The sequence below is a fragment of the Eleutherodactylus coqui genome, chromosome 2, assembly GCF_035609145.1.
Source record: "Eleutherodactylus coqui strain aEleCoq1 chromosome 2, aEleCoq1.hap1, whole genome shotgun sequence".
Lineage (NCBI taxonomy): Eukaryota > Metazoa > Chordata > Amphibia > Anura > Eleutherodactylidae > Eleutherodactylus > Eleutherodactylus coqui.
In genome coordinates, this window is record NC_089838.1 from 93,807,651 (window position 1) to 93,822,211 (window position 14,561).

Consider the following 14,561-nt stretch of genomic DNA (forward strand, 5'->3'; position numbering starts at 1 on the left):
AGGGTACGCAGTACGGAGGGGTCAGGCAAAAACGTGGTCAAGTCCAAAAGCAGGTGTCAGAAAAGCCGAGGTCACAAGAGCAGTCAGGATAAACGCGGGTGCAGCTGGAGAACCAAACTAACACTGGCAAGGCCTGAGAGGAAAACACACCTATTTAAATGCTGTCAGCGCTCCCGCCCCAGAAGCTGATTGGGGCGGGGAGCCTGACAGCAGCAGGGCTAATCAGGGCGGTGCTGGGGGCACGCCCCCAGTCTCACTGCACAGACAGTTACCAGGGAAGCCAGCCTGGTAGTCAAGCGACTAGAAGCACCAGCTGCCTCCCTAGCAACCCGGCGGCGACCAGTCTTACAGCGGCCCGGGGAGATCACAAGAACCGGGGTACCTCTGCGCCGTGCTCCTGTACCCCGGGTGGCCGGACCGGTGGTGCGGGCCCGGCGGCCCCGAGAGTTGCCGGTTCTGACAGTACCCCCCCTTCTACGGGGGGACACCGGACCCCCATGGCCAGGTGCGGGCTTAAGCGGGAAAGCCCTGTGGAATGCCTGGACTAGGCGTGGCGCATGCACGTCCCTGGCAGGGACCCACGTCCTATCCTCAGGGCCAAATCCTCTCCAGTGGACCAGGTACTGCAGCCCACCTCTAACCCGTCGGGCATCCACAAGCCTTTCTACTTCATACTCCAGTTCCCCCTGTACCAGAGAGGGAGGAGGCGGGTTCTGGGTGGGGAGAACTGGAGTCACATACTTCTTAAGCAAGTTCTTGTGAAAAACCTTGTGGACCTTCCAGGGGTCAGGAAGTGCCAACTTATATGACACCGGGTTGATAACCTGAGAAACCGTAAATGGGCCAATGAACCGAGGAGCAAGTTTCAGGGAGGGAACCTTAAGTCTCAGATTCTTAGATGATAATAAAACCTGCTCCCCGACCACAAAAGGTGCAGAGATAGTACGTCTTTTATTTGCGTATTTACGCAGTTTCTCTTGGGAACCCTGAAGGTTCTTACGAACCTGGGCCCAAACTGTGCACAGTTCTTCGGCGGATATGTCGGCGGCCGGATTGTTCGAGACCAAAGGAGTAGAAAGCGAGAACCGGGGATGGAACCCATAGTTACAAAAAAAAGGTGACAGTTGGGTCGACGAGTTACCATGGTTGTTAATAGCAAATTCGGCGAGAGGTAAGTAGTTGGCCCACTGATGCTGGTTATCAGAGACAAACAGTCGCAGATACTGGATAAGTTCTTGGTTCATCCGTTCCGTTTGTCCGTTACTCTCGGGATGGAAAGCGGAGGAAAAGGACAAATTAACGTTTAGATTTTTACAGAAGGCTCGCCAGAAGCGAGCGACGAACTGAACCCCTCTATCAGACACAATATCCTCGGGGATCCCATGTAACCGAACAATCTCCTTGATGAACATCTCAGACAAAAGTTTGGCGTTAGGCAACTTGCCAAGTGGAACAAAATGAGACATTTTGGAGAAACGGTCAACTATTACCCAAATGACCGTATTCCCCAGCGAGGATGGCAGATCAGTAATAAAATCCATGGACAAATGGGACCATGGCCTGGACGGAATGGGCAAGGGCAGAAGAGGCCCCTCAGGACGTCTCCTGAGGTTCTTCCCCCTTGCGCAAACCGGGCACGCGGACACAAATACCCGTACATCCTTGGCCATGTGCGGCCACCAATAGAGTCTGGCCGCTAACTCCAGAGTACCCCTGATACCGGGGTGTCCAGCTAGGACTGAAGCATGTGTCTCCTCTAACACTTTCAATCTCAGTGACAACGGGACAAATAATTTGCCTTCCGGAAGGGCTTCAGGAGCAGATTGTTGAGCGGCGTGAATGAGAGGTGAAAGGTCGGAGGAGACAGCAGCGAGGACCACCCCAGGGGAGAGAATGCTCTCAGGCTCCGGCTCGGAAGGTTCCGGAGAACCAAAACTCCTAGACAGGGCATCAGCCTTGACATTCTTAGAACCGGGTCTATAGGTAACAACAAAATTGAACCGAGAGAAAAACAAGGCCCAGCGGGCTTGCCGAGCATTTAACCTCTTAGCGGAATCTAGATAAGTGAGGTTTTTATGGTCAGTGAGTACCGTAATCTGGTGATGGGCTCCTTCCAAAAAATGCCTCCACTCTTCGAAAGCCCACTTAATCGCCAGCAATTCCCGGTTGCCTATATCATAGTTCCGTTCGGTGGACGAAAACTTCCTAGAAAAATAGGCACACGGTCTAAGGTTGGTGAGAGTGGAGGGACCTTGGGACAGTACCGCTCCCACACCAAACTCAGAGGCATCTACCTCCACCACAAAAGGACTGGACAGATCCGGTTGTACTAGGACAGGTGCAGACGAGAACGCCGCCTTTAGGGTATTGAAGGCCCTCAGAGCCTCAGAAGACCAGGTCCTCACATCTGCCCCCTTTCTGGTGAGGTCCGTTAGAGGTTTAGCCACCACGGAGAAGTCTTTAATGAATTTGCGATAGTAGTTGGCGAAGCCGAGGAAGCGTTGAAGGGCTTTCAACGACCCTGGCTGGGCCCACTCCGTGATGGCCTTCACCTTTTCAGGATCCATCTGGAAGTCGCATGGCGTGATGATATACCCCAAAAATGATATCTTTTGTACCCCGAACACACATTTCTCGAGTTTAGCAAACAGCTTGTTATGTCTGAGTCGAGCTAGCACAGTCTGAACGTGAGTATGGTGACTCGGCAAGTCGGAGGAAAAAATCAAAATGTCGTCTAGATATACAACCACGAACACCCCCATGATATCCTGAAACACTGAGTTCATGTACCCCTGAAAAATGGCGGGGGCGTTACACAATCCAAACGGCATAACTAGGTATTCAAAATGCCCGAGGGGCGTATTGAAGGCGGTTTTCCACTCATCCCCCTCCCGAATGCGGATGAGGTTGTATGCTCCCCTGAGATCAAGTTTAGAAAACCATCGGGCACCAGCGACCTGGTTGAGGAGGTCAGGAATGAGTGGAAGAGCATACTGGTTTCGGACTGTGATTTTATTTAGCTCTCTATAGTCAATACAGGGCCGGAGACCCCCATCCTTCTTCTCAACGAAGAAAAACCCGGCACCCACCGGGGATTCTGAGGGCCGGATGTGCCCCTTGGCCAGGCTGTCCTGGATGTAGTCCCTCATGGATTCTCTCTCTGGAACCGTAACGTTATAAATGCGGCCCTTAGGAAGTTTGGCCCCAGGAATCAAGTCTATTTTACAGTCCCATTCCCTATGAGGGGGCAGAGCTTCAGATAATTGTTTGGAGAACACGTCAGAAAACTCGGAGAGGTATTCTGGTAGGGGGCTCCCCTCGCAGGTGGAGATTCCCACCTTCACCGCACAAAGGTGGTTGGCACAGCGGGGACCCCACTTTACCAGTTCCAACGTGTCCCAATTTACTACCGGGTTGTGCTCCCGGAGCCAGGGGAGGCCTAGGACGACGTCCACAGACAAATCTCTCATCACTAGAAAGGTGCAGGTTTCCACGTGTAAGGCTCCTATAGTAAACCTTACTTCAGGGGTCACCAGATTAACCACCCCTGCTTGCAAAGGAGTGGAGTCCACTCCTGAAACCAGAATCGGAGTTTCTAAACGTAACAAAACCCCGGACAGTTGAGCAACGAAATTAAAGTTAACGAAATTAGCCGCAGCCCCCGAATCAACAAAGGCTTGCCCAGTACGGTGGAAAGCATGAAATTCTAGGGTGCAAGGCACTAACATTTTGGACAACACAGGGAGTACCTTGGCTCCTAGACAGTCCCCCCGATAACTGCCTAGGAGCGGGAGTTCTTCCTGCCGTGGCTTCTTAGCGCAGGTAGCAATGCGGTGACCCGGCTCCCCACAGTAGAAGCAGAGGTTCTTCTTCAGGCGGTGTTCCCGTCGTTGCTCGGGGTTCACGGCTCCCAGCTCCATGGCCTCGGTGGTGGGAGGGTAAAAGGTCGGGTCAGTCGAAGAAGTAGACGTGGGGAGTGGGGTGGTCCGAGCGGCGTGTCTGGCCCTCAAACGTCGGTCGGCTCGAATAGCCAGCGACATGGCTTGTTCCAGGGTTTTAGGCTCTGGGTGGGCCACAAGTAGGTCCTTGAGACCCTCAGACAGACCGGTCAAAAATAAGTCTTTTAGGGCGGCATCGTTCCACCGGGATTCCGTACAATGTTGACGGAATTGGGAACAGTAGTCCTCCGCCATCTTACAACCCTGGCGCAGGGCCAGAAGTTTGGAGACTGCGTAGCCCGCCCGGTCGGGTTCGTCATAAATTTGACCCAGGGCGAAAAAAAAGGCGTCAAGGGATAGTCGGGCTGGAGAGCCAGCTGGTAGCGAGAAAGCCCAATTCTGGGGCTCTCCCCTCAGGCGGGTAATTACGATTCCCACTTTCTGGTATTCAGTACCAGAGGAGTGGGGGCGGAGATCAAAGTAGAGCTTGCAGCTCTCTCTAAATGCAAAAAACTGATCTCTCTCTCCGGAGAAGCAATCCGGAAGCGTGGCTCGAGGTTCTGACATCGTTCCTGGAGCGGACGAGGGCTGCATGGGGCCTGCAGCTGCCACTTGTTCCCGTGGCTGCAAGCGGGCTGTTAGGTCCTGGGCAAGGGTCGTAAGGACCTGGACCTGGTTCGCTACAGCCGCCACGGCCTCCATCGAGGGGCTCAAAGTTGCCGGGCGGATGCAAGGGTCTGACCTTAGTTCGGCCAGTGTTACTGTCAGGACAGTGTCCGGGATATGGGGGTCCCTGAGATATCCCGCAACCCCTGTCCCTGCCTACTTGCCCCCCTGGGCTACCCCCCAGGGCGACAACTGGGCGACGGTCCCTACCCTCACTAGGGAAGCGGGACACGGGAGACAGACACTGAGACAAGCAACGGTAGAATGGTCAGACAATCCGGGTAGGCAACAAGAGGGTACGCAGTACGGAGGGGTCAGGCAAAAACGTGGTCAAGTCCAAAAGCAGGTGTCAGAAAAGCCGAGGTCACAAGAGCAGTCAGGATAAACGCGGGTGCAGCTGGAGAACCAAACTAACACTGGCAAGGCCTGAGAGGAAAACACACCTATTTAAATGCTGTCAGCGCTCCCGCCCCAGAAGCTGATTGGGGCGGGGAGCCTGACAGCAGCAGGGCTAATCAGGGCGGTGCTGGGGGCACGCCCCCAGTCTCACTGCACAGACAGTTACCAGGGAAGCCAGCCTGGTAGTCAAGCGACTAGAAGCACCAGCTGCCTCCCTAGCAACCCGGCGGCGACCAGTCTTACAGCGGCCCGGGGAGATCACAAGAACCGGGGTACCTCTGCGCCGTGCTCCTGTACCCCGGGTGGCCGGACCGGTGGTGCGGGCCCGGCGGCCCCGAGAGTTGCCGGTTCTGACACAGAGGAGGAGGAGGAGGAGGAGGGTGCTTTAGTGGAGGAAGCATACACCTCCGCAGATACCAGCACCGAGCTGGGGCCCGCAATTCTGGGGGTGGGTAGGACGTGAGCGGTCCCAGGCTCTGACTCTGTCCCAGCCTCCACTAAATTCACCCAATGTGCCGTCAGGGAGATGTAGTGGCCCTGCCCGCCTGTGCTTGTCCACGTGTCCGTAGTTAAGTGGACCGTGGCAGTAACCGCGTTGGTGAGGGCGCGCACAATGTTGCGGGAGACGTGGTCGTGCAGGGCTGGGACGGCACATCGGGAAAAGTAGTGGCGACTGGGAACTGAGTAGCGCGGGGCCGCCGCCTCCATGATACTTTTGAAGGACTCCGTTTCCACAACCCTATACGGCAGCATCTCAAGGCTGATGAATTTTGCGATGCGGACGGTTAACGTTTGAGCGTGCGGGTGCGTGGCGGCGTACTTGCGCTTGCGCTCGAACACTTGCGCAAGCGACGGCTGAACGGTGCGCTGAACTACACTGCTGGATGGGGCCGAGGACAGCGGAGATGAGGGTGTGGGTGCAGGCCATGAGGCGGTAGTGCCTGTGTCCTGAGAGGGGGGTTGCATCTCAGTGGCAGGTTGGGGCACAGGGGGAGAGGCAGGGGTGCAAACCGGAGGCGGTGAACGGCCTTTGTCCCACCTTGCGGGTGCTTGGCCATCATATGTCTGCGCATGGTGGTGGTGGTGAGGCTGTTGGTGTTGGCTCCCCGGCTGAGCTTTGCGCGACAAAGGTTGCACACCACTGTTCGTCGGTCGTCAGGCGTCTCTGTGAAAAACTGCCAGACCTTAGAGCACCTCGGCCTCCGCAGGGTGGCATGGCGCGAGGGGGCGCTTTGGGAAACACTTGGTGGATTATTCGGTCTGGCCCTGCCTCTACCCCTGGCCACTGCACTGCCTCTTGCAACCTGCCCTGCTGATGCCCTTGACTCCCCCTCTGAAGACCTGTCCTCCTGAGTAAGCATTGCACACCAGGTGGGGTCAGTCACCTCATCGTCCTGCTGCTCTTCCTCCGAATCCTCTGTGCGCTGCTCCCTGGGACTTACTGCCCTTACTACTACCTCACTGCAAGACAACTGTGTCTGATCGTCATCGTCCTCCTCACCCACAGAAAGTTGTTGAGACAGTTGGCGGAAGTCCCCAGCCTCTTCCCCCGGACCCCGGGAACTTTCGAATGGTTGGGCATCAGTGACGATAAACTCCTCTGGTGGGAGAGGAACCGCTGCTGCCCAATCTAAGCAGGGGCCCGAGAACAGTTCCTGGGAGTGCTCCCGCTCCTGAGCAGGTGTTATTGTAGTGGAGTGAGGAGGCTGGGAGGAAGGAGGAGCAGCAGACAGAGGATTCGGATTGGCAGCAGTGGACGGCGCAGACCTGCGGGTAGACGATAGGTTGCTCGAAGCACTTTCTGCCATCCAGGACAGGACCTGCTCACACTGCTCATTTTCTAATAACCGTCTCCCGCGTGGACCCATTAATTGGGCGATGAATGTGGGGACGCCAGAAACGTGCCTCTCTCTTAATCGCGCAGCAGTCGGCTGCGACACACCTGGATCAGGAGCTTGGCCTGTGCCCACACCCTGACTTGGCCCTCCGCGTCCTCGGCCGCGTCCACGTCCTCTAGGCCTACCCCTACCCCTCAGCATGCTGTATTACCAGTGATTTGATTTCACAGGCAGGAAATAAATTGGCGCAAGACTGCAGGCCAAATATAATTTTTGCCCTTTTTGGAAAACGAAAGGCCCCACTGCCTCTAGTGAATGAATTATCTAAGTTTAATAACTGTGCTGTGTCCCTGCTTATGTGTCACAGAACGTGAGGGTAGCAGAGTTATTATAACTCTGGCAGAGCAGGTATTTTTTTTCCCAATTAAGGAAAGCAAATGGCGAAGCCAGCAGTAAAGCGTAGCTGGGTGCGTATGATTTAGCACTGTTCTTCACGCAGCTCACACGTCTCCACCGCCCGTAAGGACGGACAGAGGCTGGACAAATAGATTTGTTTTCAGTTTTTTCCCACCAAAAGGCAGCACTGCGTATATTCTATGAACAGGAGAAGTTTAATAACTGTGCTGTGTCCCTGCTTATGTGTCACAGAACGTGAGGGTAGCAGAGTTATTATAACTCTGGCAGAGCAGGTATTTTTTTTCCCAATTAAGGAAAGCAAATGGCGAAGCCAGCAGTAAAGCGTAGCTGGGTGCGTATGATTTAGCACTGTTCTTCACGCAGCTCACACGTCTCCACCGCCCGTAAGGACGGACAGAGGCTGGACAAATAGATTTGTTTTCAGTTTTTTCCCACCAACAGGCAGCACTGCGTATATTCTATGAATAATAACTGTGTTGTGGCCCTGCCTATACAATTCTTTCCCTGCAGTATCAATGGAGGGTGGAATGCTCTGCAGAGGCGATTTTGAGAAGCCCACAAAAAATGCAGCACAGCTAACAGCAGCCTGGACAGTACTGCACACTGATAAATATGGCCCTAGAAAGGACCGTTGAGGTTCTTGAAGGCTACACTCACTCCTAACACTCTCCCTGCCTATGCAGCACTTCTGTCCCTAATGCCAGGTGCAACGGTCTGCAGAGGCGATTTTGAGAAGAAAAAAAATCCCACTGCTAACAGCAGCCAACACACAGCTATCAGTGGCCCTAATAAGGACCTTTGGGGGGTCTTGAAGCCTACACTAACTACCAATTCTTTCCCTACAGCAGCTCCGGTATAAACAGCACTGTCCCTCATCTAACTCACACCGCATCTGAGGCGAGCCGTGGGAGGGGCCGACTTTTATATTAGGCGAACACCTGATCTCGCCAGCCACTCACAGCAGGGGGGTGGTATAGGGCTTAAACGTTGCAGGGGGAAGTTGTAATGCCTTCCCTGTCTTTCAATTGGCCAGAAAAGCGCGCTAACGTCTCAGGGAAGGAAGTGAAAGTAACCAGAACACCGCATGGTGTTCGTTACGAATAACGAACATCCCGAACACCCTAATATTCGCACGAATATCAAGCTCGGACGAACGCGTTCGCTCATCTCTAGTAAAATCCCTAAAAAGTGTCTGGTATTTTAGGACTAAAACACCCTGGCCTTTAACGGGTTATTCCAAAATCTAAAGTTATCCCCTATCCACAGTTTTTTGTATAAAAACTGGCATAAAACCCCTTTCCAGCAAAGTCACTTCCCTTTTCAGATGAAGTGAAAAAAAATGTATAAACGTGCATTTTCAATAGTAAATCCGCCCTAATGACGTTCCGTTATATCAGCTACTGGATATTTTTCTTTTGCAATTTATGCAGAATTTGTGTAATAAAGATATTTCTTGTTTTCTTGATCTCTCCCAGAAAAACCTGTCGAATTGAATGAGGGGGATGAGTCTGATGATGAGGATTGGAAAAGAGTAATGGAGAAGGCATTTGACAAGAAGAAGAATATAGAATGGATAGAGGAGAACGCTAAGCCTTGTCCTAGCTGTAAAGTTCCCATCCAGGTAAGATCTGAGAACCTTCTACCTTGTATGTCAGTTCTTTTAGAGGTCTTCATACACCTAGGCAGATTCTAATTCTCAAAATCTGAGGGAAGACACACACACCTTTCCAAAGTCATTCATCTAGAAGGAGTATTGCTGTCCATCTTTTCTGTATTGTGGATGACCGCAGGGGCTCACCATTGGTCATGTGCAGTACAGGATTTTTTTCCTTAATCACTGTTGTTTGAGCTGTCCGACCCGTGGCCCATCCGCATTTATCATTGCGGATAGGTCGCTGGTACCCACATCATCGGCTAGCAACAGCGCGGGTACTCGCAACCTATCCGCAATGTCAAGTCGGACGGCTTCCATTGACTTGAATGGTAGTTGTTCGTGCGGAATATGCACTAGATTAATAGATTAATCTGCGATTTTACTTACACTGGCGGAAATTGCTGTCCGCTCACGTAAGTGGACATGCGGATGGTCTATTCCTTGAATGGATGCAGAATGCCACGGATTGTCCAAGCTGGTGACAATCGCGGAATCCGCAATTCAAATCCAGTTGTGTGCCTCTGGCCTAACTCTTGTTTTTCTGTGACGTAGCTGTCTGAGGGCTTGTTGTTTGCGGGACAAGCTGTATTTTTTAGTGGTAGTGGTTAATCTACCATATAATATACTGAAAAACTTTCAAAAATTCCTGTGGAGTGAAATGGAAAAAGCAATTCTGCCATCTTTAGAGGTCTTGTTGTTTATGGCTTACACCCAGCAGCAAAATGGTATGATAAATGTATTACATTGCAACAATACCAAATTTTTTTTTTGTACTACTTCTCAAAAATAACAGATCTTAAAAAATTATTTTGTGTCACAATCTTCTTCATACAAACCACTCATCTGGAAAGCGTACACGTATGCTGTTTAGCGTTAATGTTATCTTGGTAATGATACTAATCTCAAAAGATCGAAGTGATCATAACTAGGTGATGTTCCTCTAAACCAGTTGTTCTTAATCTGGATTTGATTGAACCCCAAGGGTTCGGTGAGTCAGTCTCAGGGGTTCCGCAGAGGTCAAGTCACACATACTGTGTGTAGGTTGCGCTCAGTTGAGTTCAACCCACTTTTATGATTCGTGACACTATCCACTGTGCATCTGGTAGGCCAGAGGAATTCCTGGATCTTCTCCACTAGAAACTCTTGTATCTCTCTTTTCTAGTTAACTATACTGGATAGAAAGTTCATAAAAAAAGCATTAATTTTGGTTGCGGAGCCTCAAATATATTTTTACCTATTAAACTTTTAAAAGGGCTATCACAAGAGGAATGTTGTTTCTAGTTAAATCCAGACCATAATTCGGAACATTTTTTCTTTTTACACTTAAAAAAAGGTTTATATTCCAGGACTAATGTTAGAATAGCACCACCTGCTGTATCTATTCTGCCTGCCTGAATAAATGTTCCAAAGTGGTCACACATGCTCAGTCTTGCTTTTTTTCTGCTCCACTGGGTATACGAAGTGTCACAATGTACGTGTTGTGGGTGCGGTTCGGCCAGGACATAGTCACAGAAGCAGTCCAGTTAAAAGTCCATTTAGCTTTATTTTATGCCAGCAACATAAACTTTGTGGAGACACACACTTTGACACATGCAATAAGTGAATTAAACACCTGTCCGCATGGGCACTAACTAAACTGTGATTTGCTCACCTAGCAATAACATACAGCAGATATCATCCCAGCGATCAGATTTCAGGCTCCATTCTAGGCTTGTGTGCATCCAAGGCTGTGACTCAGACTGCCTGGGATAGCAGTCTTTTCTGTACCACTAACAAGCATAATGAAGTGGGCTGAGCTGACTGGGAAACCAGGTAAAACCCTGTACTGGAGCATTACCAACCTACCCATCACTCTATTAAAAATCCAGCCCATAAAATATTTAAATAAAGGCTCAGCAAACTCGGTTTGCAGAACAAAACCAACTTTCTGGATTTTTCATTTCACCCAGCTTAGAGGGAGTCTGTCAGCTTGAACATGCATTGTGTTATAGAGCAGGAGGAGCTGAGTAGTTCTATGGGAAAAGATTCTATATCACTTGTATTTTATTCATTTAAGCAACTGCTCTTTCTGAGCTGAACAGTCCAGTGGGCAGAGCTATCAGTGACTGACAGCTATCTGTGTATGACTGCATCAAGGGGTAGCTGTCAATAACTGATAGGACCGCCCATTGGACTGATCAGCTCAGAATTGGCAGAGATATAAATGAGTAAAATACAAGTTATACTGAGTATTTCCCATAAAACTATATATTAGTCTGCTCAGCTCCTCCTGCTCTGTAATATGCTGTCCGCAGAATAGACTACATGTTCAAGCTGACAGACTCCCTTTAAGCAACTGGGTGAAATGTACATTTCCTCCAGCACTTTTTCTGTTGCGTACTCACAGGAGGTATTCCAGGTGTGGTGAGTGGCTGCTACTGAAGCTGAAGTGTCTTTTTTGTTTGTCAATGTACTCGTAGTGGGGTGAGGTTAGAGGAATGTGATGACAAGAAGTCTCTGATAGTGGAGACTTAGTGCTATAGATGGGGTTTCTTTTAGGGATATCTTTAAGCATACTCAGGGACAGTGGTATCTGGTGTTAGGATCAGTATCAGGGGTAGAATATGGGAGAACTTTGGAAAAGATAGAGTTAGGGTCAGTTATTGTCAGTTTGTTACTATTTGTGCACAATCCTCCATCTGCTCCATTATCTGACTACTATCAGCTGTCAGCCCTATTATAGGACTACCATCACCTGTCTGCTCCTGTTATGTATTGGTAATTCTTGTTCTTGCATCTTTGTTACCTACTAGTGTTGATACATGCACCCACTGGCGTAACAATTGGGAATGCAGTTGCACCTGGGCCCAGGAGCCTTAAGGGGCCCATAAGGCCTCTCTTTTCCATATAGGGAGCCCAGTACTACGAATAAAGCATTATAGTTGGGGGCCCTGTTACAGGTTTTGCATTGGGGCCCAGGAGCTTCAAGTTATGGCTTTGCCGGTTAAGGGGTTAAGAGAAGTTGGGGGACCCCAAGATAAACTTTTGCACCCATGCCCATGAGCCTTTAGCTACACCCCTGCATGCATCACATTATTGTTGTTCATTCGACTGTCCGTTTGCTGCATAATTCAGCGCTATTGTAAGTTCCGGAGGTATTTGAGTACTGGGAGACACTATTAGAACGGCTGCTGCAGCTGTGGTTCACTTATGTTGTCTTGTGTCCAGCTGGCATCAATTAAGAATAGATTATTCCTTTGAATATATATATTTTTCTTTTACAGAAAGATGAAGGCTGTAACAAAATGACATGCAGTAGGTGTAAGCAGTACTTCTGCTGGGTCTGTTTGAAAATACTGCCTACAGCAAACCCATATAGACATTTCGAGGATCCTTTAGAATGCCTAAAAGAGTATGTATATTGCACAGTCTTAGAGAAATGGATTGTTACATTTTTTAGAGCTGTCAATGATAAGGGGTCTTCTGGCTTTATAATATGTTTTCTTTGCATAGCTAAAATCTATTGTCACATGAATTCTTTTTTGTACTCAGATACTGCATTTTTCAGTGTGTGTGTGTGTGTATATATATATATTTTGTAATATTCTTCCAGAATCCCCCCTGCTATTACTTATTTTGCACATTAAGAGGTTTCTAGCCTGTGATGACAGGGGTGTTTACGCCTTTTTTGTGAGACACAGGGCACTACCTACTTGGGCAGCTGCAACACGTATAACGTGTTCTTCTTCTTGTACTGTTCATAATGACAGCGATGCTAGGAATCAGCTGGGATCCCGAGCTGCGAACCCCTCAAACGTCTGTTGATGACCTATCCTACGGATAGGTCATTAATAGAAAGAATGCAAAAGTCCCAGAAAAGACCTTTAACCTTCATACATATATGGCACACGTCTGGTGTCTGTGTACGTACACGGCAGGTGTCAGCCAACTTTGAAAGCTGACATCCGGCCGCAATAGCCAGTGATGGAGATAACTCTGATCATGGCTGTTAACCTTTTAAATGCCACTGTCAATTCTTGCAGTGGCATTTAAATGTTAAACTTGGGGCACTTCTCTTTTGCATCACTTTTGATAAATCTCCCTGAGTGACTCAACCTCTCTGTCAAACTCCCTATACCAGGTAGGATCACTGTTGCTAATGGTTGGGTTGCATATTCATGCATTTGAGAAAGCATGTGAACAATGTAAAGTGCTTCTAAATTGTTTTATTGTTATTACAGTTATGTCCTGATATTTTACTCTCCCCTTGCTTTATCATGCGAGTCCACTTTCAATTTTAGAAATGTTGCCATATAATATAGCATATATTCTGCAGTCCATGCTGCCCTGTAACAAAGCACTGCTCCACTTATAAGTGGATAAATAAATGATTTTCTGTGTTTATTCATTTGTAGATTGAAACCTCCTGAAGAGGAAGAATATTGATTTGTGTCTTTGTAACCGGGGTACTTACAATAATGTTCTTACCATGTTGATGACCAGACAAGTGTGATGATCACCAGAAGATACAGAACTCTGTAATCATCCCTGACCATTTAGGTTCTATGATGCTGTTAGTTCGGAGGATCAGACCCGCAGATGGACCAGTATTTGCCGTCATAATACAGGGCAGAGATATGCCAATTCTGTGCTCATGTAAAATTGGTCTTAGAATGATTTTCATCAAATTATATCATGCAGACATGAGGTTTTTCAGTTAAATGGAACTAAAAATATTAGTTTCTGCAGCAGAGGAGGAGAGACTCACAAAGATGTGGCCTCTGCTAAGAGTAAGTCAATTACTCTGTTGCAGCTACTGAAATCACATCTACACTGCTCAAGTACTGTGTTACATTTTTAAATGCAGTTTAAGATGCAAAAAAAAAATGTATGTGAAGGAAGCCAGAGTTTGCAGTGAGATTTCTTTTTATTTGTATGGTTATTGCATTTTTCCACAAAAAATAAATGGAGAATAAGAAATATAAATGATCAGTAAAGAACAAGATTATACAATGCGTCGATGAGTGAACTCATTTATACAGAAAAAAAGAATATTGATATTGACACAGGAAGGGTCTGGCAAAATATGGTAGACAAGGCCAGGCAGTATCTCTACAGACATTCCACTTCCCCAACCTCAGCTCTGGTACAGCGGCAGTGCAGAGTCTATAACCAGCAGCCATAGACTCAGCAGCAGCCAATAAGGGAGTCACTATTACTAATGGAGCCAATATAGGAGTCATTATTATTACTGTAGCCATTATGGGGGGGTACTGTTACTACTGGGGCCACCGATTTTGGGTCACTTACTACTGGGGTCACTATTAGAGTCACTATTACTACTGGGGCCACTGTAGGAGTCACCATTATTACTGGGGGCCACTATAGAAGTCATCATTATTACTGTAGGACACTATTACTACTGAATTCACTATGAGGTCATTATTACTATACAGTCTTACACTTACAATTGACCCTTTGAAGGCAACCATAAGGCTTTCTTTCCATTTACCATAAGGCTAATGTGTCTCTCATTGAAAATGAGTCGGACACCCCTGGCATACAACATTATACTACATGGCAAAGTAGAAAATAAGAAAGGATAAACCTTTAGTATGTAGCCAAGACATCAAAACAAAATTGATTTCAGTGGAAACTTGGTCTGCAATA

At 48.6% G+C, this 14,561-nt stretch overlaps 1 protein-coding gene across 4 annotated transcripts in view; it reads left to right on the plus strand.

Moving 5' to 3' along the window:
• The window catches only part of LOC136611543 (E3 ubiquitin-protein ligase RNF14-like), a 33,702-nt gene extending 19,813 nt beyond the window's left edge, over positions 1-13,889 (plus strand). For 3 of the 4 annotated variants that reach the window (XM_066591228.1, XM_066591227.1, XM_066591229.1), the window contains 3 exons: positions 8,734-8,879; positions 12,176-12,303; positions 13,307-13,889. In XM_066591228.1, the coding sequence (XP_066447325.1) occupies positions 8,734-8,879; positions 12,176-12,303; positions 13,307-13,337 (305 nt within the window). In that variant the 3' untranslated portion in view covers positions 13,338-13,889. The remainder of the gene's footprint in view (positions 1-8,733; positions 8,880-12,175; positions 12,304-13,306) is intronic. The other variant, XM_066591230.1, reaches the window with a different exon arrangement.
• Positions 13,890-14,561: the final 672 nt, after the last annotated feature.